General features: G+C 38.1%; 1 protein-coding gene across 5 annotated transcripts in view; it reads left to right on the forward strand.

Moving 5' to 3' along the window:
• Positions 1-25335, forward strand: part of sh3pxd2aa (SH3 and PX domains 2Aa) — a 147337-nt gene that overhangs the window by 63129 nt on the left and 58873 nt on the right. For all 5 annotated transcript variants that reach the window (XM_079812994.1, XM_079812995.1, XM_079812996.1 and 2 more), the window contains exon 6: positions 24645-24670. In XM_079812994.1, coding sequence (XP_079669120.1) covers positions 24645-24670 — 26 coding nt within the window. The remainder of the gene's footprint in view (positions 1-24644; positions 24671-25335) is intronic.

Below are 25335 nucleotides of genomic sequence, written 5' to 3' on the forward strand. Positions count from 1 at the left end.
CCTTGCTAATCTAAGCATTATAATGGCAGTGAATGGAAGCCCAAAAAAGTGCATCCATCCATTATAAAAGTAATCCACACGGCTCCGGGGGGTTAATAAAGGCCTTCTGAAGCGAAGCGATGCGTTTTTGTAAGAAAAAAATCCATATCTAGCTCCCGCCACACTGAAAAAAATGATTCATTGAATTTACTCAATTTTTTTATCGTAAGTGGTTGCAATCAATTTATTTTATCTCAATTTAAACAAAAACACATGCAATTCCCATAGAACCAAATCATTTTTTAAAATTAAAATCAAAAAACTAAATTTAAATTATTTAAACGAGCACATATTAATTATGCTTAATTTAATCGGGCCATAATAATTTTTTTCAGTGCAAGACCGCCTTCCGTATTCAACTTACGCAGAAAGTGTAACGCCTCTCGCAGTTCAAAATGCTTACGCTACGTCCGATGTCATTCGTCGCGTCAGTTATACTTTCTTTGTAAGATGAATACGGAAGGCGGTCTGGCGGAAGCTAGATATTTTACATTATAATGTTTTAAATATGGATATTTTTCTTACAAAAATGCATCGCTTTGCTTCAGAAGGCCTTTATTAACCCCTCAGAAGAAAGTCATATACACCTGAAATAGATCATTTTCATTTTTGGGTGAACTATCCCTTTAAGATGTGTTTTGGTCGATTGGAACACAAGTGGATGACGCTAAGTAAACGGGGGCTAAAACGTTTTGAGTTCGTCCACTTTCAACCCCTTCCAGAGGTAGTCCATTATGTTCCTATTGTAGACCCACAAAAGACCGCCTTTCTCTCCGCCTACTGACCTAACATGTAAACATAATGGGAAGCGTGCTAGCCAGACGGATTGAAACTTTGTCAGCTGAAGACCTAAGTTTGATTTGAAGACGAAAAACGTACCAAGAACAATGTTCTCTCACCATTCCTGATTTAACACTCACAGCTATCTGTATGTTTTTCCGTCGCCTATGATCGCGTTCATATGTACATTTAACCGCCCATAGACCCTCCCCTCAAAAAATGAGGACAGAAGTGCAGTGTTGAAAGTGGACAAAAGAGACAGATTAAAACACCAGGTGTAAACGGGTATGTGTCACCCTCGTCCACTTGTGATGTGATTGACCAAAATGCATCTTAAAGGGATAGTTCACCCAAATTTTTTAATCTGTCATCATTTATTCACCCTCAAGTTGTTCCAAACCTGTATGAATTTTTTTTGTTCTGCTGAACACAAAGGGAGATATTTGGAAGAATGTTTGTAACCAAACAGATCTTGGCAGCCATTGACTACCATAGTAAGAAAAAAATACTATGGTAGTCAATGGCTGCCAAGATCTGTTTGGTTACAAACGTTCTTCCAAAAATCTTCCTTTGTGTTCAGCAGTAGAGAAACCTAAATGAAGGCAAATATGAATGAAATACAGTGCTGCATACTACACCGTATAATGAATACAATTTTTTTTTAAATAGTACTATTTTATGTATTATGGCACTGGAAATGGAAGATGTGTGGTTTGCACTGTGGGATACAGTATTCCATGCACAATGTTGTTTACATCTAGATGCATGTTGCATACTGTGCAAAAAAAATTTTTTTGCATGATATCTCACACTCCCACACACTCTGCATGGTGTTGTGTAAATTTTAGAGCCTCCTGCTGTATTTACATACTATTTCTTAGATTTTCTCAAGAATGTCACTTCTTCATTGTAATAGAATCTGTGTGCGTTTTAAGAGAGGTGCGAATGTGTTTCTATGTGTGAAAGAGAAAAAAAAAACAGATTTTCTTCATTCTCCAGCTCGAAGTTACTCCTGTCCCGACACCTTTTAATCACAGGGATGCGATGGTATTGTTTAATTAACACGGATGTGGATATGCACAGTCCCCTGTGAGTGTCTGTAAGAACGTCTTTCCCCAGGCTGGTCCATAATTAGCTCCCGTGAATCCCGTGAAAATTCGAGCCAAGTGAATTAACCTTAAAAGTGAATAGACGTGGGGAAAGCTATGTTAGGAATAATTCATTTGTTGCATAACATTCAAAAGTTTGGGGTCAGTAAGATTTTTTTAAAGGGATAGTTCACCCAAATTTTCATAATTTTCTCACCCTCAGGTTGTTCCAAACCTGTAGGACGGTACAGTTGACAGTAGCCATTGAATTCCAAAGTAGGAAAAAAATACCAACATTATTTAGAATATCTTCTTTTGTGTTCAACAAAAGAAAGAAACACATACAGGTTTGGAACAACATGAGGGTGAGTAAATGGACAGATTTCAAATATTTGGGTGAACTATCCCTTTAAAAGTAATGAATAGTTTTATTCAGCAATGACATTAAATTAATCAAAAGTGACAGTAAAGACATATAATGTTAAATTTAAACTTATAGAATCCTATTAGTGGGAAAACATTTTACCGTATCATGATTTCTACAGAAATATTAAGCAGCTCAAAACAGTTTTCAACATTGATAAAAAATAAGAAACGTGTCTTAAAAAACATTTCTTGAGAAATGTATTCTAAAATATATTTTAATAGGATAGAAGGGAAGCTTATTTCCAACATGGGAAAAAAAGGTAATTATGACTTTGCATCTCACAATTCTGAGTTTATATCTCACAATTTGAAGGGGAAAAAACATACCTTTTTATTTTTTTATTCCATGGTGGAATCAAGCTTCCATAGAAAACTGTAATCTTAAATTGAAATATTTCACAATATTACTGTTTTTACTGTATTTTTGAAAAAATAAATGCAGCCTTGGTAAGCATATAGACTTCTTTCATAAACATTAAAAAAATCTTACGGACTATAACATTTTGAACAGCATTTATTTATTTTCAGTCATTTATTTTTAAATAATAAAAGGCACTATAAACGTAGTACAAATGACTTAGGCATCAAAGTTTATTTTTTATGAGTGAATAATTACTGAGTTCACCTTTAAGTTGTAATTGTTAGTCTCTCACACTGTCCGATTGTTTTTGTAATCTCACATAGGCAGCCTTGTTTGCTGTAGTAGTGGAACAAAAAAAAGAAAGAAAAGAACATGAGCCTGTAACCATTTTACTTTCATCCTTTTCTCGTGCACTGTTTCTGTACTTGGAGCTGTCCGTCACATCCTTCTTTCAAATTCCCTGCTTTTCTTTCCCTATGTGTGAATTTCTCCCTGGTGATATGAAGTAGGCAATCTATTTTCATGTTCAAAACACATTCATCATATGCTGCAGTGGCTACACACAACCACGCACTTACACCAACACACACACACACACACACACACACACACACACACACACACACACACACACACACACACACACACACACACACACACACACACACACACACACACACACACACACACACACACACACACACACACACACACACACACACACACACACACACACACACACACACACACACACACACACACACACACACACACACACACACACACACACACACACACACACACACTGCTCACTCTTACAATCATGCTGTAGTTCTCCAGAAAAAAAAACCCCAAACAACTTAATTTTGTCTGTCATACAGTGCATCCTTGAACACTCCATGTCCATGTCCATGATGGTAAATTATGTGTGTGTGTGTGTGTGTAGTATGTGTCCTTGTGTGCTCTATAGGGTGGGCAAAAACATACCTTACAGGATGTTATAATCAAGGACTTTCATTTAAAATAAACTGAAGCTAAATTTTCAGAGGTCTTAAGTGTCACATGATCCTTCAGAAATCATTCTTCTATGCTGATTTGATGTTCAAGAAACATTTCTTAGGCCCTGTCCACACGAACACGGGTATTTTCAAAACCGCAGCTTTTTCTACGCGGTTTGGCTGTTCGTGCACACGCAAACGCAGTATCCGGTTACTGAAACCGGACTTTTTTTGAAAACTCCGGCCAGGGTGAAGATTTTTGGTTACAGCGTTATCGTGTAGACGGTGAAACTGGAGATTTCGGCTTGTTAAGTTGAAATGTGCGCCGTTAACGCTTTTGTTTACATGAGTGGAGTCTATGCAATGGCGGACGTAGCTTTTAATAACTCTGCTAACAGGGCTTATCATGTAGATACATGCGCAGTTATCTCATTGTATTGCAGAACAGAGGCGCCAGAATGCAATAATACAACATAGTAAGGCAAGTGTGTGAAGCTTCAGTCCACTTGGCCCTGCCCCTGTGTATATACAGTTACCTGTCACTGAGTCCAAAGTAAAGGAACTTGTAGAAGGGTTTCACCGGTGCCGTGGATGGGACCATGTGGAAATCAGGCAGCCAATCATAGAGTGGTTTTGCGTTTTCATGTGGACAGAGATTTTTTTTAAACCGTGCTTGTGTGGACGCGATTGTTTTTTAAAACGGAGGAGGAAAAACTCTGGTTATAAAAATACCTGTGTATGTGTGGACTAGGCCTTAGTATTATCGATGTTAACTCTTTCCCCGCCATTGACAGAATCTTCCGTCATTTATGACACAGCGCTTCCTTGCCATTGACGGAATTTTCTGGCAATCCATGTTTTCACTGTTATACGGTAGGAGGCACTATTACACATCATCTGAAAGATTACTGAATCTCCTGATCAAAACACAGGCGAAGAACAAGCAGAAACAAGCGATGGAAGCATTGCTGACGCTCAATGCGATCATCAAACAACATATAAATCAAAAGTGCCTAATGTTACTGAATGAAATGTTGACCCCAGGACGAGTTGTAGGACTGTGAAGCATTAGGGTGTTGATGGACTTGATCTACTCCATCTATATTTTTTCACAAAAATGCGATTTTCTCAGCGTTTTTTTTTTCTAAATGTCGCTTTAAAAAAAAAAAAAATCTTTCATAGCATTATAAATATCTTTACTGTCACTTTTGATCAATTTAATTCGTCCTTCCTGAATAAAAGTATTAATTTACGGAAGCTTGTTTCCACCACGGAATAACAAATAAAAAAGGAAGCTGATTTTATATCTTACAGTTCGAATTGAGTGATATAAAATTACAATTGCGAGGGAAAAAAGAGAGAATTGTGAGATAAAAAGTTGCCTTTCTTATTTTTATTCTGTGGGTTTTTTATTCTTATGAACTCATAATGATCCATTTATTTGTTGCCGCACTAGTCCTTTCATCTCAATCACTAAGCTTAAAATGGCGCCTGTTCCTGTCATCGGTTTTGAAACTGTTCCTTTTTATTCGTTTTTTTAGCGGTTTATGCACCTGATGTTTGCAAACTAACTCTCTGGACTCTCATGTTGCTGTGATGTGTTATTCAAATATCCGAGTGTTAATTGTCAGAGCTCTATTGGAACAGACACATTGCTGCTAACAGCTAAACAGCCTAATGTCGCTCACCTCTGCAGGTGGAGTTATTATGGCGCTTTAGTTTCTAGAAAAACGGCATGTTTATGTGTGTGTGTATGGTGTACAGACTGTGCCCTACAGTGAGCTGTATGTGACAGGTGGATTTGTATCAGGCTAAGCTGGATGAGTACGTCTCTCAGTCTCAGATATACAGGCTGAATCACTTGGAGACCAGCAGTTAGTAAATCAAAATGAAACCGAGACCCTGATGTTTAAGAGAGTGTGCCTGTGAGTGTGCATCCTGCTATCAGTGATCAGTGACTGTAACACACATGCTCAATTTTTCTGTGTCTGGCAGTATAGATATACAGTAATTGGCCACACAAATGTATGAATCTCTGTATGTATTGATTCTCTAGCAGTAGCATATATTCTGCACATCGGCAAGTTGATACTGTGCTGATCTTTTTCAGTGGTGTGATTTCACAGGGGTGTGCGATTCTTACCTTGTGTGAGACACTTGAAATGGCTTACAGCGACGCCACATGCCATCAAACAGACGTATGTCTGCAGCCATTCAGATTCCAGCTGGCTTTGTTATGATTGGTTGAGAGATTAGTTTTAATACAGCAAAGACACATTATTTAGCAAGGATGTGTTAAATTGATCAAAAGTGACAGGAAATACATTTAGTTACCAAAAATGTATTATCTATTTCAAATAAACACTGTTCCTTTGAACTTTCTATTCATCAAATAATGTACCATGGTTTCCACAAAACAATATTAAGCTGCACAACTTACAATTTTGGCTGAATTTGGAATAGGATAGTATACTGCACTTACTCTTTTTGCCATTTGTATATCTTTATATATTAAAGATATACAATTGAGCCACCCTATTTTACAATAGGGGCGGCAGTGGCTCAGTGGTTCATGTAGTTGTCTACAAACCGGAAGGTTCCACCTGACCAAGTGTCGAGGTGTCCATGAGCAAGACACCTAACCCCAGCTGCTCCCGACGAGCTGGATGGCGCCTTGCATGGCTGACACCGCCGTCTGTGTATGAATGGGTGAATGCGAGGCAATATGTAAAGCGCTTTGGATGGCCATGGGTCTGTTGAAAGCGCTATATAAATGCAGTCCATTTACCATTTAAAAATGTTTTACATATCAGAATTGATAAGAATTCAGCCTCTGTCATTATTTACTCACCCAAATATCATTCAAGTATGACTGTCTCTATTCTAGTGTTGAAAAATGTACACATTTTCCACATAATGAAAGTAAGTGCTGTATGTACAGCTGTGCTGTCTGGTGCCAAAAAAGAAAAAAAAAGTCCCATAAAAGTATGACTAATGCACTATATTACAAATCTTCGGAAGCCATACGGTAGCTTTGTATGACGAAAAGACTGAAATTTATGTCAATATTCACTTATTTTATTTGTCATTTTGGAGCTGTGCAGCTTTCTTCACTGAAAAAGAGGTGGAATAAATCTTGATTTTTCATTTCTGGATGATCTATTCCTTTCAACGACCAGATGTCTGGATCAAGCTAGCTTTTTAAATTGTATCGCTTTCGCCCTTATGAACTGTTAAACTCATATTGCCAGATTACATCTCTTGAAGCAGATGGTCATTTGGGAACATTACCTAGACTTTCATTTCAGGAGAGATCTGGAGTTCATGGAGTTCATTGAATGATGTGGAATAATGGATTGGTTGAATGTGGTCTGTCGTGAGGACTGTTGAAGTGAAGGTGAAATTTTAGATGCATTTGTGCCGTGTAAGTGTGCTGCTAGTGTTTCTGTTTTTAGATGGATATGAATTATTGATGCACCGAAGATTTCCACCGGGAAATAAATTCCCCTGAGGAAAACACAGACATGTGCGAGCACTCTTGATCTTGAGAGCTTGGCCAATTTCAGCAAATACAGATCTATGATCAGATTTCCCAATATTCACACCATGCCGTCAATTCACTAAAAGTCTAGGTATAGCAGGTTCAGATGGCGTCATCCAATCTAAAAATATCACATGACGATATCAATAATTAGGTGTAGAACAACAGAAAAGAGAAAGACAAAACATTAGCAAGAACAAAGCAATTAAACATTAACCAACAGCATCAGCCAATTAAAAAAATCACCACAGCTTTTTGCTGATATATGAATGAATTAAAAATTTACAAAATAGTCAGTTACCTTATGATTCCACAACAAAGCAAGAAATTGCTAAGCTAAGGTAAAATGAAGATCTCATAAATTGGTGAACTGAAGTAATAATTATTTAATAATCAACATCTGAGCAGATGGTTTAAAGGCTGTAAAAACACTGCCATACATCACAATCATGAGCAAACGCTTGGTGTTTATTTACCTCTCCTTTCTCTTGGAAAATTAAATTCAGTAATTTACTCACCGAGATGTTGTTTTAAGGCCATATTACCTTCTTTTTTCAGAACACTTAAAAATATATTTTTTTAAAAGTCTTGTTTGTGCTTGTCCATTTAAAGGTGCAGTAAGTGATTTCTGAGAAACACTGTTGATATTTGAAATCAACCCAAACAAACACATCCCTCCCTTCATTGCTCCGCCCCAAAAATGCACGAACACGCAATGCAAGAGCACTGTAAAAAAAATTCAGGGCTCCAATTGAAAGTTTTCTAGTGACTGATCACATCTAAATTTTTCAGTTGGCCAAATTGAATTTCTGTGAATTGATGTTAATTCACAGAAATTCAATTTGGCCAACTAAAAAATTTCGATGTGATCAGTCACTAGAAAACTTTCAATTGACCGTTTGTAAAGACCCGCCCCCTTTAGTTACTGTTGCTATGTCCGACAAGCCATGGCGCTCTCACACTATACACGTTCTCACAGGACACTGACAACACGCCGACAGACAGGACAGAGCAAGTTACTTTTGATATGAAACAAAGTCTTAACTTTGAAATAAATACTGTTTTGTGGCTCTTTAATGTGTCGTGGTCGCTGTAGCGCCTCAGTTAAAGCTGTTCGTGAACCGATTATCTCTTCTTTCTAGTTCATTGAAATAAAGCGCGAAATAAACATGAATGAACACTAAAAGAAATGTTGTTTCAACCGCGGAAAGACATCAGTACACACCGTTTTTCCAAGTTCAAGTCCACAAACGTTAATCTACTAACTCTCCTGACTGCTTTGTCAGACAAAATGGCAAATTCGGCGATGTGATTGGTCAGACCTGTCAATCAAATTTGCTGCAAAGGGTGAATTGGAGACCTGATTTTTTTTTTTTACTGTGAGTGGAAGTCTCTTATTCATAGCTGAAGTGAAGCAAAATAATGCTTCACGGAAAATAAAGTGAAGATGACGATCGAAAAATCAACATGCTGTACACAAGAATACAATCAAGAGTTGGTTGTTAGCTCCAGACAAATAATGACACTCAAAACTGTCCTGTTTTGCTATAGCTAACTATAGGGGCTTTCGCACCGGGTAGTTCTAGGAACTAGCCTGGTTTCCCGAGAACTAAAAGTTCCCCTAGGGCCGTTTTCCTGGTTGCATTCACACCGCCCTTGTTGTTGTGACTTTTATTTTGATGGTGCGGTAGACCTTTATTTTGACAGCGCTGAGAACGCCTGAGCACACAGCTCTCACATTCTCCGTCTTATGCTGCGTTCCAGGCAACCCGTAACCCTTGTTTTTCCAACCTTCTACCTGTGGAAGTGCACTGGAACGGCAGTCAAACCCGAGACTTCCCACCCATGAACTCGCACTAGATCGATGTACTCCCAGCTACGAGCTCTGACATCACATAGCCCGCGAAACAACAATGGCAGCCCCTACGGATGCAGTGTTTTTGAAAGTCGTACACCAATAACGTAAAATAAAAGGTATAACACCTTCTCGTCTTATGCGCCATTTTTCTCCTTCGTTTCCCTCAAATAAGCAAGGAGTAAGCACCTTTGGCGATAGAAATGATTGTAAATGAGCGTAAGCCCCATACGGTCTGCCATGATTTGTTTACATCTAGTTACCACAATTCCTTGCGCTCAGGCGGTTTGGCGTGACTTTGCCTTGAACGCTACAAAGTCATGAGTCGTGGTTTGAAGTCGTAATTTACTGGCTCAAAAACCTGCCTGGAACGCAGCATTGGTTTGTTTAACAGTCCAAGTAGACAGTGTTTGGAAAAGTATTAGCATTTGCCATGTGGTTGACGTCGCTAGCTGAGCAAAAATAAATAATCATGTTTCGCTTGGTCCCCTCAAAGTTGCGTTGGATTTATTTTCTTAGCATAAAGGTTGAGAGGTCCATCTATCAATGTATTCCATGTTCACAAAGTCAGTTTGTGGTGTAAATATATAGGCTATAATCTGTGTGTATACAGATTTAAAAAAATGGCAGGTGCTGTTGTTTTGCGTGCGTTCGGCCAATCTACGTACACTTAAGTCAGTTTCTTTTGTGCTGGGTTAGACCCTACTCTGAAGTAGCAGCTCATTTAGTCCCCCCAAAAAGTGTTCCTAGCACTAAAATAAAACCTGTGGTGCGAACATGCCAAAAAGCGAGTACTTCCGCCTTTAGTTCTAGGAACTATGAAAAGGTTCCTCTGGTGCGAAAGCCCCAATTAGAATAGCAGCATATCTTGGCTCTTTGAAACATAGCAAAACCAATGCTAATCACGTAACACCGCAACCTCGGCATCTGTTTTCAGGCCTTCTTGCTAAGGTCACTCTAGCGCTGGAAAGCTTTTCTAATATTAACATGGATCCTACAGCTCATATCCCTTCTTTTTCTAGTTATATACTTTTGCCATTTTCTCTTTTGTAATGTCTCTCAGCCATCTCTCTTTCTTCAGTCTTTCTTCGAATCTCCCTCTTGCTCACTCTCTCTCCTCCCCCATCACGAGTGGACACGCCCCCTACTGCTGATTGGCTACAAGTGTGTTGTGCTGCTCAGTCCGATCCACAGCATTTCTCAGATATCACTTTAATGGCATAGAATGGTGATTTCCATCAATTTTTATTTTATTTTATTTTTTTAAAGAGGATGCAAACGTGTCATAAAGCAATCCCCTGCAACTCGTGCCGTATATTCCAAGTATTCTGAAGACATATTGCAGGGTTTGGCGACAATGTACTTTATTTTTAAATGGAAATCTTGACCTTGGCCTGTTGCAGTCCTCCGTACATTCATGCGAGGGTGCAGCAGTTTGCGCCGGTGCATTTTGAAACATCAGTTATAATCAATGTTTATAAAACACGAGGCGAAACACAAGACCTACAGTATAACCCTCAGAATACTATTTGTGTACTTTTTTCTCTCTCAGGTGAATATCTCTGTCGTGCGGCGGTTCTCAGACAGTCAGAATGTTGCATTTATGAGTTAATGTAGGCCTACTGTAGCTATACTCAACTCATTTTGTTATTTGTAATGAATTCTTTAGCACTTTCCATGCAGCCATACACAATTGACGCCCCTAATTCACACTGGTATGATTCCAAAACATGAAACTGGCAATCACGATATCATCTCCCTTCCAGCATGCACATTGCCTGCCCTTTGTTTTGTTCAGTGTGTTTGTTTTCTAGCCACCACAGTTTGTGCCATTAAGACTTGTAGCAGGTATGTGCTGTATGGCTGTTCTCAGGGACAATGTAGGGCACTGTTGACAAAGAAACCCCTCCGTTAACACAGCTGGAGGGAAAGAACTCCATGCATCTGACGAAGATAGACAAAGATGTTCTTTGAAAACTCGGAATAAGCCACAACTGATTTATAGTTCCCGCTGCACTACATTGGATTATGAATTCTGGGAGTCAGACATTTTGTGTTCCAGATAGTTTTAAACTTAAACTGTTTGTGTATCAGGAGTGCAGTAAATAATGTTGCATTAGATAACAGCTCATCTACATATATAGGCATTGATATACCATTTTACTTTATGCAATATGCGGGTAAAATGGCCATACTTAAATTTTCCCTTTCAATACAATGTATCTATACACTGCATCTCATTAGCATATTAATGTGTTCTTGGTGCAACATGTAATGAAAATAGAAGTGTAATAATGGGAGTAATAATTGGCAACATTTTCATAATAATATCTAATATTTTATAGGAATATTGATATGTAATTTCTTTCCCTATTCACTTATTGTGTCTCCAAAATGCCTGATAATCATGATTTAAGTCCTGGCGTCCACTACAGTGAACATGTAGGAAATCAATGTCCTGTTCTGTAACAGAAAGTCATATTTTGATTAGAAACCCCATAACATTTTCCTGAGATGTTGATTTATAACAAACAATTTGAAAATTAATCAGATTTAATTTATAATTACAAAATAGTATCATATTTCCATAAGAGTGCTAAACAATGTCAGCCGTTTTTAAAGACCAAGTTGTTGTTGTCCTGGTGAAACCTCCAAGCATTTGGTGTCTCTGCAAAGCCCCGAATGTGCTCTTTACAGGACATCCAGACTGTGACATGTATGATGTCCAGAAATTCACTAAAATATAATGTCCACTACAGTGGACAAAAGTCTATTCCTGGGTCCCAGGAGGATATGTCGATATCTTGTGGAGGGACGCTGTTAGAGCCATCTGCTGGAAGACATACAAATTGCAGCCTAAACTAAACCCCAATGTCCTTATTTGCTGGATTATGGATCACTTTTATATATACATTTTTTTTTTTTGTATAAGAAAAACGATTACACTTTTTTCTGATTTGAATCTTTAAATCAGATTATTTCTGTATTCACAAATGTCATATTTATTGACTGGACTAGTCTTAATCTGACTGTATCTGACCCTTAGAAACTTTTTTATGTTACACTAACATTTAATAACCACACAGTTTAATAATCAAATTTTCTTTGAATTTTGAACAGTTCCATTTAAATCTTTTGTAAAATAATTTGCTTCCAATTTTGTTTTAATAATTATATATATATATATATATATTTCAATTAGATTATTTCTGTACACAAAACAAATGTCATGTAATTATATTCTGGACATTTTAGTTGACCAGAAATGCAGTATAAATTAAATTATTAGAACTATGTTTAACTGTCAATGACCACTAGAGGTCACTGTCACTCTGAAAACATCTGCAGGGGTCAGCCTATTGTTCTTATCTATTGTTTTAACTTTTTTCGTTGGATTTTTAGGGACCAGTAATTCTGTCTTATTTATTCAATAATGCCAGTGGCCATTGGCATATTGAGATTTGTTGAGTGTTAATTTTGGACACTGCATGCCGAAAATGGAAGCTACACATGCATTAGTAGCTTAGTTTATAGACCAAACGGACAGTCTTCTGCTGTGTGTTAGATTCTCTGTCACACACACACACACACACACACACACACACACACACGCACGCACGCACGCACGCACACACACACACACACTATTTAAATACACTCTGGCTGGTTGCTTTTCCTGTCAGACACATTTTTTTCCCACTCAGAATTCTTTACATATCCAGAGCTCATAGACAAGCGACTGCAATCCCAAGAGATCTTTGAACACTGCAGGATGCGTTCAGAGCACACTGGAGTGTGTTTTACCATTACGTTTAAAATAGAGTGTCACACAAAAGCTGCTATCCGATACAATCAGAATTGAGTTGTCATGGAACCTACTGTATTACATAATTGCACAAAAGATCTGTCATAAATGATTTTAAAGACGAAAAAAATAAAAATAAATAGCAAAATTACCATTACCATTCAAAATCCCTCCAGTATCTCCCAGTCTGTCCATTATTTCAAGCCTTACATTTACATCAGATCTGAGACAGATGGCAAGGATCAGAGCGTTTCCACCACAAACACACATTTGCTATTTTAGAGCATCTGATGTTGAGCAGTCCCTCTCACTGTCGCTCTCTGTTTGCCGGCTGTGTACAGGGGGACATTTTTTATTAGCTGGTATGATGGATGGTTGCTGGTAGACTGTGTATTCCCATATGGAGTGCTGTAAATCTTGACCTGGTTATCCTATAGTCTTTCTGCGTAATTAAATGGGGCGGGGGGTGGGGTGTAGATCTGACTTAAACCCCTTAGAGAAACAAGTTACATCTGATCACAGTGCTGGAAATAAACACACTCAACATTTCATTGTCTAGAAGCACAGGTGGAAATCCTTCATAATCTATTAGTTTTGGTTTATTTCCATATTTTCAATTTAAATCATTGTTTATTTTTTTTATAATTTTCACTAATTTGACAAACTACGAATTGTCCAAATAGTTATTCAATGATGAACAGTTGTACGAAACAGGATTCTTTGATGAATATAAAGTTCAAAAGAACAGTGTTTGTTCAATTTAATGCATCCTTACTGAATCAGATATTAATTTCCTAAAAAATAAAAACTCTTGAACAGGTTATATGTAAATTGTATGTGGTTTGTAATGTACTGTACCGAAATTTAAAGTGTTAATTTAATATACAAAAGACATATAGGGTGTGTCTCAATCAGCTCCCTACACTCTAAAAAAAAAAAGGTTCTATATTGCACCAAAATGGTTCTTGGCTCGTAATCATAGGGGAACCTTTTTTAGTGCTATATAGCACCAATTTTGGTGCTTCAGTGGTTCTTCAGCGGTTCTTCAGAGGTTCTTCAGCGGTTCTTCAGAGGTTCTTCACCGGTTCTTTGACTAAGGTGCTATATAGCACCTCTGAAGAACCGCTGAAGAACCACTGAAGCACCAAAATTGGTGCTATATAGCACTAAAAAAGGTTCCCCTATGATTACGAGCCTTTTTTTTTAGAGTGATAGTTCATTGCCACTAATCAGGAAGTCAGACATTTTAAGGCCTGTCTCAATCGCAGAATCCATAGAAAGGTGTGGGCATGTCATCATCAAAGCTTTAAAGGGATAGTTCACCCCCAAAATTTAAATTCCGTCATTTACTCACTCTCAAGTTGATCCAAACCTGTATGAAGTTCTTTCTTCTGCTGAACACAAAAGAAGATATTTTGAAAAATGTGGGTAATACACATTTTTTGGTCCCCTTCGACTTTCATATTAGTTTTAAACTACTGTGGAAGTCAATGGGGACCAGTAACTGTTTGATTATCAACATTCTTCAAAATATCTTTTTTTGTGTTCAACAGAAGAAAGGTTTGGAAAAACTTGAGGGCGAGTAAATAATGATCAAATAAAGCAATAAGCCCCAAGAAGCCGTGGTTTACAGTGAATTTATAACAGCTGAGGGGCGTTGTTAGGCATGACGTGGAGCTGTTATAAATTTACTGTAAACCACGGCTTCACAGGGCGTATTGCTTTTATAAAACAGTTGCCACACAATACAAATATCAAAGCCAAAATATATGTATCAATGCAACTTAAAGTAAAATCACGAAAAGCCTTCCTTCCGCCAGGAAAAATAGTCCCTGACCGTGAACAGCAACTACTGATCTATATGACAGCAACAGAAGCTACATTATTACGCCATTAGATGGCGGCAAAGACGTTATGAGTGAGCCACTCAACAGCAAAGACTTTTATATTGAAAGGACTTAAATACGGGAACAAGGCAACAGACAAATGAGCACTGTCAGGACTCTGGAAAACCCCTTGACAAGATATCGAAGCGGACCTTCACTGAACATAGGACTAACCTTAAGGAATATGCTAAATCGGAATGCAGGTAATTCATTCAACTGGTCACTTAATCTCTCTCTCACATAATAATACAAGCTTCAATGAACATAACCAATGAGAACAAACCTATGTTTACGTTGCTAAGAGTGGTTGCTAAGGGTGTTGTGCAGTGATACACAGAACCGCTGGGTGAAGCGGTCATAGCCGTGTTTTATCATGAATAAAACACAGCTATTGACCAATTAGAATCAAGGACTGGAACTAACCATTTTTTGAATTAACTATCCCTTTAAGGGGTTTCGTATGAAATGAAAGACTCATTCAGTCTGTCATTGGTTGGTTTAGGTGCAGACCCAGGTGGTCACTGGTCACAGTGACTGATTATTGTGTGGCTCTTCAGGGGGTTAATGCAGGATAAAACTAGTTCATTATCTAAAGTGGTGTTGCTTAAGGGCCTGATAAGATGATCAGTCAAGGAAAGAGACAGACAATGAAACACACAGAGAAAAGACAGAGTAAGTACAGAGGATAGCCAAAAATAATTGGGATTTAGTTCAAAGTTAAAGGCCTGTTTCATGTGGCGCGTCTGTTGAGGTCCTTTTAGACGAGAGAACAAATTTTTCATCATGACAATTGCTGATTGGCTAATGGCACCACAAGAACAGGCACTAGCCCTTAAAGGGATAGTTCACCAATTCTCTCATTTACCGGTACTCACCCACATGTTGTTCCCCACCTGTATGACTTTCTTTCTTCCGTGGAATATAAAAGAATATATTGTTGAAGAATGTTGGTCCATTTCCCATAATGGATACGATGGAAGTCAATGTCGAAACTGGCAGAAAATGGCAGAACAACATAAAACACATGGCGGAATGGTCCCAAAACCGTTACAGCCCCTGAGCCATGGAAAAAATACCGTGCTCTGTTGAGTCATCTTTCAGCCTAATTCCTCAAACCGGATGGGTTTACTGTTAGGAACCGTTAGCTCGGCACGGTCGCGCAACGGCCAACAAACATGAGTCAGTTTGGACCAGGCGGACGTTGTGGAGCAAACACTGTTCCCTCAATGTTTTTCCATCTGCCAAACAAATGCAGAATGGTTTCACGACAGCAGATTTCAGACACCTTTCAAGGCTTCTCCAATCATCAGATCTAAACATCATTTAACCTTGGAGGAAGTTCAGAAGCAAACAGTGTGAAGGTCCATTTCTGGAGATCTGGAGTGTGAGGGAGGATCTCTGGTTTTTGCTCCTGTGCTCTTGTGTAAACATGCATCATGGAGGTTTTGTTTCTGTAAGTGTTGGATCTGTTTGTCGCTACAAAGGTCTAGTTTCCCATCCACACGGACACAGAAACAGAACAATAACAGAAACCAGAGGGAGCAGCCACAGGCTCTAGTTATGAAACACTGCTTGGCATTTCTTGGTATTTTTTTTGCTCTTCTGTTGGTTTGTGTATGTTCCTTTGTTTTGACACTTGTATTAAAGGAGGGACCCAAGCTTTAACAAAGAACGAGAATATCATAGTAACTCAGGGTTGGGTTTTTTTGGGCCCTTAACCACCTATCAGCCACATATCAATGGCATAACAATGAGTCAAAAACCTTAGCAACACCCTAGCAACTGCACAGCAACATACACTACTGTCCAAAAGTTTGGGTTCAAGAATGAAGAAAGTAATACTTTTTTTTCCAGAAAGGATGCATTAAATTGATCAAAAGTGACCGTAAATAAGGCAGACTGATCCGCATATTAATGATTTCTGAAGGATCATGTGACACTGAAGACTGAAGTAGCATCACAGCTTTACATTACATTTTACATTAAAATAGAACATTTTTATTTTATCCTAGCAACCATAAACATGGTAAAAACCACCAAAAACTAGTAACAACCTAGCAACCATACAGCAACATTCTAAAAAAATACACCTTAGCAACCACATAGAAACCCTAGCAACTGCATAGCAACATGCTAAAACCGCTCACAACATTTTAGAAGGTGCATAGAAACACCCTGGCAACCAAAGAGTAATGTCCTAAAGCAACCATATAACATTATACAATCCTACTATCCATAACATTAAAAACATAAAACACATAACAATACACAATACACTAAAAACACTCAGAATACCTTACTGATCACATAGCAACACCCTAGCAACTGTATATCAACATGTTAACCACCTAAAGCACACTAGCTATCTTTTCCTTCCTTCCTTCTTTTTTTCTCTTTTCCTTCCTTCCTTCCATCCTTGGTGTTTAACGTCTCCTTTCTTTAGTCCTGTAAGAATGGTTAGCAGGACCGCCCATTTAACTTCCTTTCCACACCTCCTGTCCTCCTCCCATCCCGATCTCACCTCATGAGACTGTCCTCCCCTCAGCCCTTCTAATGTCTTTCAGATGCTCAGGACAGAAAACACACCTCGCTGCTGCTTTCTTTGTCTTTCAGAGTTTTTCCTCGATCGAATCCCCACCTTTAATCACCAGCACTCCTGTAAATGCAGTGAGGGAGATGTCATAGAAAAGAGTTATTTCAACTTAACAAACATAATGCATGACAAAAACCATCCGGAACACCATAGTAACAATCTAGCAATGCCCTAGCAACCATATAGCAACAGTAGTGTACCTGTCTCTCAACTCTTGTACTACTTCCATATGTGTTTTACCGAACTTTATTTTTAAATTCCTGTACTTTAGTCTGATATTCTAATGAGTTCTTATGCACTTCTCCAAGCCCAGTACTGGCACAGTGTTTCTCTTCTATTTGTCTTGTTCATTTTTATCATCAGTGTTCTGGTTTTATTCCATTTACTCTGTAAATTTCCCTTTCTTTATACTGTAATGTCTTAAAAGTATTGTGGTTAATTGTTCACTCAGAGCCTGGTAGAACTTTGGAGCCAGCACACTTCTCTGACAGTCATTAAACATCACAGCATGAAGTCGATGCCTAGCACTTCTTCATAGACGTTCTTTTCTTTGTAACTCAAGGAGTAACTTTACCCTGTGAATGTATGTGATTGTGTATTTGCCGACCTGTTTATGGCCGAAACCCCCAAGGTATGAAAGCAAATGCTTGGGAAAAGTTTTTTTATTACTTTTTTAATTAAGTTTCCAATGTTTTTTTTTTTTGTTGTTGCAGCAATGCTATAGAAGAACCATGTTGGGTTCCCCAAAAACTTTTCAGTGAACCGTTCTTAAAAGAAACATTTTAATCATCTGAAGAACCTTGTTTTTCCCACTTAAGAACCTTTTGTACAATGGAAAGTACAATATTTAAGGCTATTCTTAAAAATAAATAACAGTTCTTTTTTGGCATTGATGGTTCCATGAAGAACCTTTAACATCAACAAACCTTTCCATTCCACAAAAGGTTATAGTGAAAAAAGGTTCTTCAGTTTTTTAAAATGGTTCTTTTAATAACTGCTCACTGAAAGGTTCTTTGTAGAACCCAAAATGGCTCTTCTATGGCATCACGATGAAGAACCTTTAACATTTTAGGTAGCATAGATGCCAATACAGAAACTTTATTTTTAAGAACATTATCAGACATTGTTGCTGGGGCTCGATTGCATGATTGCACACCAACATGGACCTTTAACATATGTTTAAACACGAAATATTAAGAAAGCCGACCTCCCTGAAAGTCATTGCATATTTCACACACTTCACTGGTGTCTGTGCTGGTGGTCACCATTAGTTTGACAAACACAGAACTGTTATTTAAATATACCACATCCAAATTGCAGAGATGACTGTATGAAGATATCACCAAGACACATAACTGAGCAAGCCATTCTTTGTATGGTCAGGTGGAGCGAATGAACCCAGCAGTGCCCAGTAAGCACAATCTACCATTTCATCAGACGCTGCCCTTTATTTAATAGTGACTTTGGGAGTTATAAAGCTGAGAACTGTAGTGTTTTTGTCTAAAACTTTTGGGGCGACCCAAGTGATGCCATATATTATTACCTGCAGACGGCCCAGTCCAGGGAACTGTCAACTGTCACTTCCAATAACACTTTCTCTGCTAAACGGTCTCAAGTGATAAACGTGAAGTATTTACTTTGATATACGCCTCAAGAGGTTAACAACTGGTCTGAAGAGGCTGTTTTCAGATTTTTTTGCCATGGAAAACATCAAAACAACTATACTTTTAAATCAAGCTTGATGTTAATTTCCTGAAGTCTTCAGTTTTTGTTTATATGAAATGAAATGAATGAAATGCTGCATCAGTGTTGTGATGATATTCAATATGCAAATAAAACAATGCCTACATTGCTGTTGGCTACATTTATAATGAGGATCATTTTAATAGTCAATGTAAGTCATTTGGAGATTTTTAATTCCTTAAAAAGTAATATTATTTAAAAAAAAAACAATATATAGCACACCAAAGACATGGATATTATAGAATGGATATTATGCAGTTTATGCTGAATTAAACAAAAGTGGAGAAGTATTTTTTTTAAATATTAATATATATACACCGATCAGGCATAACATTATGACAGGTGACGTGAATAACACTGATTATCTCTTCATCACGGCACCTGTTAGTGGGTGGGATATATTAGGCAGCAAGTGAACATTTTGTCCTCAAAGTTGATGTGCTAGAAGCAGGAAAAATGAGCAAGCGTAAGGATTTGAGCGAGTTTGACAAGGGCCAAATTGTTATGGCTAGGCGACTGGGTCAGAGCATCTCCAAAACTGCAGGCCGTTGACTTGGCCTCCAAATTCCCCAGATCTCAATCCAATCGAGCATCTGTGGGATGTGCTGAACAAACAAGTCCGATCCATGGAGGCCCCACCTCCCAACTAACAGGACTTAAAGGATCTGCTGCTAACATCTAGGTGCCAGATACCACAGCACACCTTCAGGGGTCTAGTGGAGTCCATGTCTCAATTCTAGCCAACAATACATCGTATAGATCAAAATTATACATTTGTCTTTTATGCCAAAAATCATTAGGTAAAAGTAAAAATCATGTTCCATAAAGATATTTTTACAAACTTCCTACCGTAACTATATCAAATAATATTATTAGTTGTAATATGCATTGCTAAGGACTTCATTTGGACAACTTTAAAGGCGATTTTCCCAATATTTAGATTTTTTTTGCACCCTCAGTTTCCAGATTTTCAAATAGTTGTATCTCGGCCAAATATTGTTCTATCCTAACAAACCATACATCAAGCTTATTTATTCAGCTTTCAGATGATGTATACATCAATTTCAAAAATGTGACTCTTATGACTGGTTTTGTGGTCCAGGGTCACATATATAGTTATATTATATATACTTAGAATTCACTATATTTGTATTAATATAAAATACAAAGCATTTATAACTTATTTTTCATTTTTTATTTATTATTTATTGATTTTTGGAGAGTAGTCCTCTAAGTTTAAGACTGAGTATGATACTATATTGGCATGCTTTAGTCTCTTAAAACTGAATTTTCCTACATATTCATAAATGTCATGTCCTATATCCGTCTTAACTGTGTCAGTTTCCTTTTATGCGAGACAGATAGCAGATCTCTCTGATTTAGGGCTTTTCGGACAGTGTCTTGCCTCTATTCGGCTACAAAGGAGTTCATTTTAGAAGGTTTGCAGTGACCTCATACTGCTGATCTGAAAAAGAGCGTATTCATTCTCCCACGGGAGCCACAAAGGAGGAGATTGAGTGAGAGAAGGATGAAAAGAAAGAGATGCAGAAACAGATGAGAGGATGGAGAGCTTGTCATATTTTGGACTATGGGGTGAATGTAGATATTAGAGCAAATGTCCTTGAGGGCTTTTTGGGGAAATACCAGCCATGATTGTGTGTGTGTGTGTGTGTGCATGACTGTGATCAGAGAGACAGTTTGGCATATTTTCATAATATGTATGTCATGTAATAAACTCAATCTATTCTAACCCAGCTAGTCAAATCAGCCACTACCAGTAACAGTATGCTTTGTATTATGCACCAAACTTCATAATTGGCATTATTGAATTTGATTATTTCATTATGATTGGACGAGCCACCTGTCTCTGCACAATCTTTATTAATGTGCCAACTAGACAGCCTTCATTAGGCTGATTAATTATATTACCAGACAGAATAATTGCTGTATTTTATATTTTGTATTTCAAAATGTAATCTATTTGTATTCTTTCTTATGCATCTATTATAAAGCTGTCAATAGACTAACATTTTTAATCATGATTAATCACACACTTACCGTGAAATTATACCATTTATCTTGTTTAACACATCCAATTAGTCAATATTTGTTATATGCAGCAAAGTTAAGCATCAGACTGAAGTGTGATTCTCACAAAACTTTTTTCTGCAAGATTTTTTAAATTTAAATGTAGGTGTCTGTCCAAAAAAAGACACTTGGAGACTCCAAAAGGATACCAAACGATATAAGGAGTCCATATAATTCATACATTTATGCACACCAATGCACCCATTAAAAAACATTACAGAAAAAAAACGTTTCAGAATTCAGTGTGTAGTATCTGTCATTTTAGACGAGTCAAGTTGCAATACCGAATGGGAACACATGACATGGATATGCAAACCCCCGCCCCAAAACCAACCACCTTGACCTGACTGCATATATACCTTCTACAGGATTCATTCAGAATTACTAAACACAGCAACATGAGAAATCAGAACATAATCCTTAATGTGTGTGTGAATGTGCTGAAATGTGTCTACAACAGGGGTCTCAAACTCGCGGCGCGTTGCTCTGAAAAGCACCTTTTTGCTGAATCGTTGCGTGTGCAGCGCTTGCCGCGTTTGCCGCCTCCTTTGTGTGTGTGTGTGTGTGTGTGTGTGTGAGTGTGTGTGAGAGAGAGAGAGAGTTGGCTCGCCCCTCCCTCCTGCAGTATAATTGGTTGACACCGCGTGATTGACAGGAACAGACGAACGAAGCTGATCAGACAGTTGAAACGAATGTGGTCTAACAGCACTCGTCAATGTCAAAATGATTGAGATGGCCAATCAAATCAAAGTATGCGGGGTTAACGTTCTCTTTTGGCTCGTGCACACTGCTCAGTCTTCTCACACAGACGAGCGCGTCAATCTATCGCTTAATGCCGTTGCTGAGAGAGACTATTCTTTCCGGTAAAATCACAAAAACCAATTGCAAACGTGTCCATGGTCCGTTATACAATCATTGATGAACATCTTTGATTTTAATGAAGAAAAACTACATGAGATCGGATTAGAACCCGGAACCTTTGACACGGTTGACAAAAATTTTACCACCAGACCACTAGGGAATCCGTAAGCACACTGTGGATCTATGTATTTATTCACTCACTCATGCGAAGAATATCGGGACTAATAATATATTTGATGCAAATTAATGCAAATATTGTTTACAAATAGTCCCAAAAAGATTATTTCCCAACTAGAATTAGACCTAGAATATCGCTCACTGTTCTGTTTGACCTGGTTACGGCCTTGTTGTGAATTAGTCTATTAATTAAAATAAAATTAAAATCATTGATTATTTCATATTACATGTTTTAATTTCTATAGGCTATATTTAGTTCAAATTCAGAGGAACAGTTCATGTTCAGAAGAAACATTCATGTTGAAGAACTGTTAATATTAAAGTTTGAGAAGATTGGATCAGTTGTGCTACTTTTTTTTGGAATCCTTGAAACACTTTTTATGTGTAATACTTGATGCGGCCCAGCCTGACCCAGAGTCTACCTCCAGCGGCCCCCAGGTAAAATGAGTTTGAGACCCCTGGTCTACAATGTGCAACCGTTTGTTTGCACATCAATATTACTGGAAGACGTCAGTAGGTCACCGCAATTATCTTTACCATGATTGCAATCAAAACTTTACTAGCGAGATGTTGGTTTGCTTTATCCAGCTGAGAAACATAGTTTGCGTATCATCTGGCCATACAGCTGTGGAATGTTTTGACGTTTCGTTCAGTCTGTATTTCACCCAGCGCGATGCGTGATGTTTCACATGCCTCAATAATTTTGACTTAATTCCATATGCTCCAAGCCCTAATTTATTACAATACAATTGTCAGAGCTACACTGACAACGTTTCAGTGCGAGTGTGTGCGTTTAAGTGGGAGAGCAGAGAGATCGGGAGAGAGAGAGAGTATGTGCTTTCCATACATAATAAAACATAGTTTTGTGGAAACATGGAAATAATTTGTCGTTTTTATCCTATTGTTTGCTAGATTTATTTGCTTGTTCAGTGTCATTGTGAAATAACTGAAATAATTTGACGAAGTGATATGGAACTGTAATGCGGTCAAGACCTGCCTGGACCTACTTAAACCATGCATTTCCCAAAAAAAAAGTAATAAATATTGCACACCTTCGCCAACCAATCAGATTCAAGCATTCATCGGCCCCATATTATAAGATTATTTATTAAATAATTTCTATGTAAATTACTTTGAATTACCATTGGGCTTGAAATGTGCTATGTAAATAAACCTGCCTTGCCTGATAATACTTTTAACTAATAATCAAACCTTTGTATCTTTTTTCATATTACTGTTGCCTCCATTTTATAAACTGTCCGGTTCGCTATCTTTGTGGGGACTCTCTATAGACATAATGTTTTTTATACTGTACAAACTGTATATTCTATCCTCTCACACTAGCCCTATCCCTAAACCCACCCATCATAGATAACTTTCTGCAGTTTGACATTTTCAAAAGAACTCATTCTGTATGATTTATAAGCTTGTTTCCTCATGGGGACCTCAATTTTGGTCCCCACGGTGACACAAGTACCCTTGAGTCTGTGTGCATTGAGGTTGAAGTAGAAAAACATGAACACACACACACATTTGTATCCCTTCTTGAACATGATCTCAAATAATGCAGATTATTTTTGGAGTGCAGAGCGAGAAATAGTTCTTGAAATGTTAGAAGGATCTCATCTTTAAAGCAATTACAGTATATGGAAATATATTTTAAATCAAGTTTAAAGTTATTTTACCATACCTTGCATTCTTAACAGTGTAGAAATGACACATTTAAGATGCACTTTAATGGTTTTAGATGTTGTTAGTGATGCTTTTAACCACTGGCACATAACCAGAGAGCAACCACTTAGTGTGAAGTTCTCAGGCCAACTTCAACATTATGGTGCATTTTGCGAGTGCCACTCATTTTCTTTAGAAAATATAAAAAATATAGTATTTCTATTTGTACTTCTGTCTCATAATTCATTTCGTCTGCGTCTGTCAGGACAAGTGTCTGCACTTTTGCTAAATTTGAATGTTTTCCACATTGGCTGGCTTCATTTTCCATAAATAGATCTTATCCCTCGTCACAGTTTAACTTGATTTTACGCTGATGGATAGGCGTCACACACAGGCCGTGTGTCATTCTGATCTATTAATCAGGGCGTGTTAAGAGATCCGCCCTCTTTATCCCATAGCCGGAGGATGAGAGGAGGGGCGGGGGGGATAAAAGGATAGAGAAAGAGCCATGGTTCTGTTTGGGTCACATGATCAGATGTTGTGGCGATAGCAGCTGGCCCCTTCGATCTTAACACAGACTCACTCCCTGCCCTGGCACACGTCTTGCTCTCACTGCATCTCTAGTGTGTGTGTATGTGTGTGTGTGTGTGTGTGTGCGTCTGACAGCTGTCTGCTGCAGGACATTGTCTGACTGTGACTTACCATGTCACTCTGCTGTTGCTTTTTTTACAGGGATTATGGATCCAAACGCAAGTCAGGTAAGACAGCCTTTTTTTTTTACCTCTCGTCTCAGTGTTAAACCTGTTGCCGGGTTTAAGTACTAAGTACAACCCTGCTCACTAACTCAGCATGCCCTCTCTGTTACTGCGGCATTGAATGACTTGCTGTTTTGCACTCAACTCAGGGGAGGGATAGGTTTTTTTACTGAGTTTCTTAGAGAATTGGACATGACTCAGAGGGTTGTAGAGCTCTGGGAGTGTCAGCTGTAAAAGGTTTGGGAATAACTGGCGGGACTTTGGAGGAAAGCTACATGAAAGTATGTGCATTTATACTTCACGCTGTTGCCAAAGTGGTCGCTGCCAAGTTGTCCAGCTGAAGGCACAGAAAAAGCATGTAACCAACCTGTGCTTAGCACTTGGTGCTATTTTCTATTTTATTTTCTGAGTGTGCATGTTTAAATTAATATGGATACTTATTTTTCACTGTTATTATAATGTGAAGGCACAGTGATCTGATTTATGACAAGGATTAAACCAAGTTTCCTTTGCATAGCATGCTAGGGTGTGTGTGTTTTGTGAGTGAACAGCCGTTCTGCAGTTGGGATGCATATCCACACACACACACACACACACACACGCATACACTGTTGAACACTAATGCAATTTGGACTGGAGTGAGCGTTGGAGTTCCTGTCATCTCTCCC

The sequence above is a fragment of the Gobio gobio genome (assembly GCF_949357685.1).
Source record: "Gobio gobio genome assembly, chromosome: 3".
Classification (NCBI taxonomy): Eukaryota; Metazoa; Chordata; class Actinopteri; order Cypriniformes; family Gobionidae; genus Gobio; species Gobio gobio.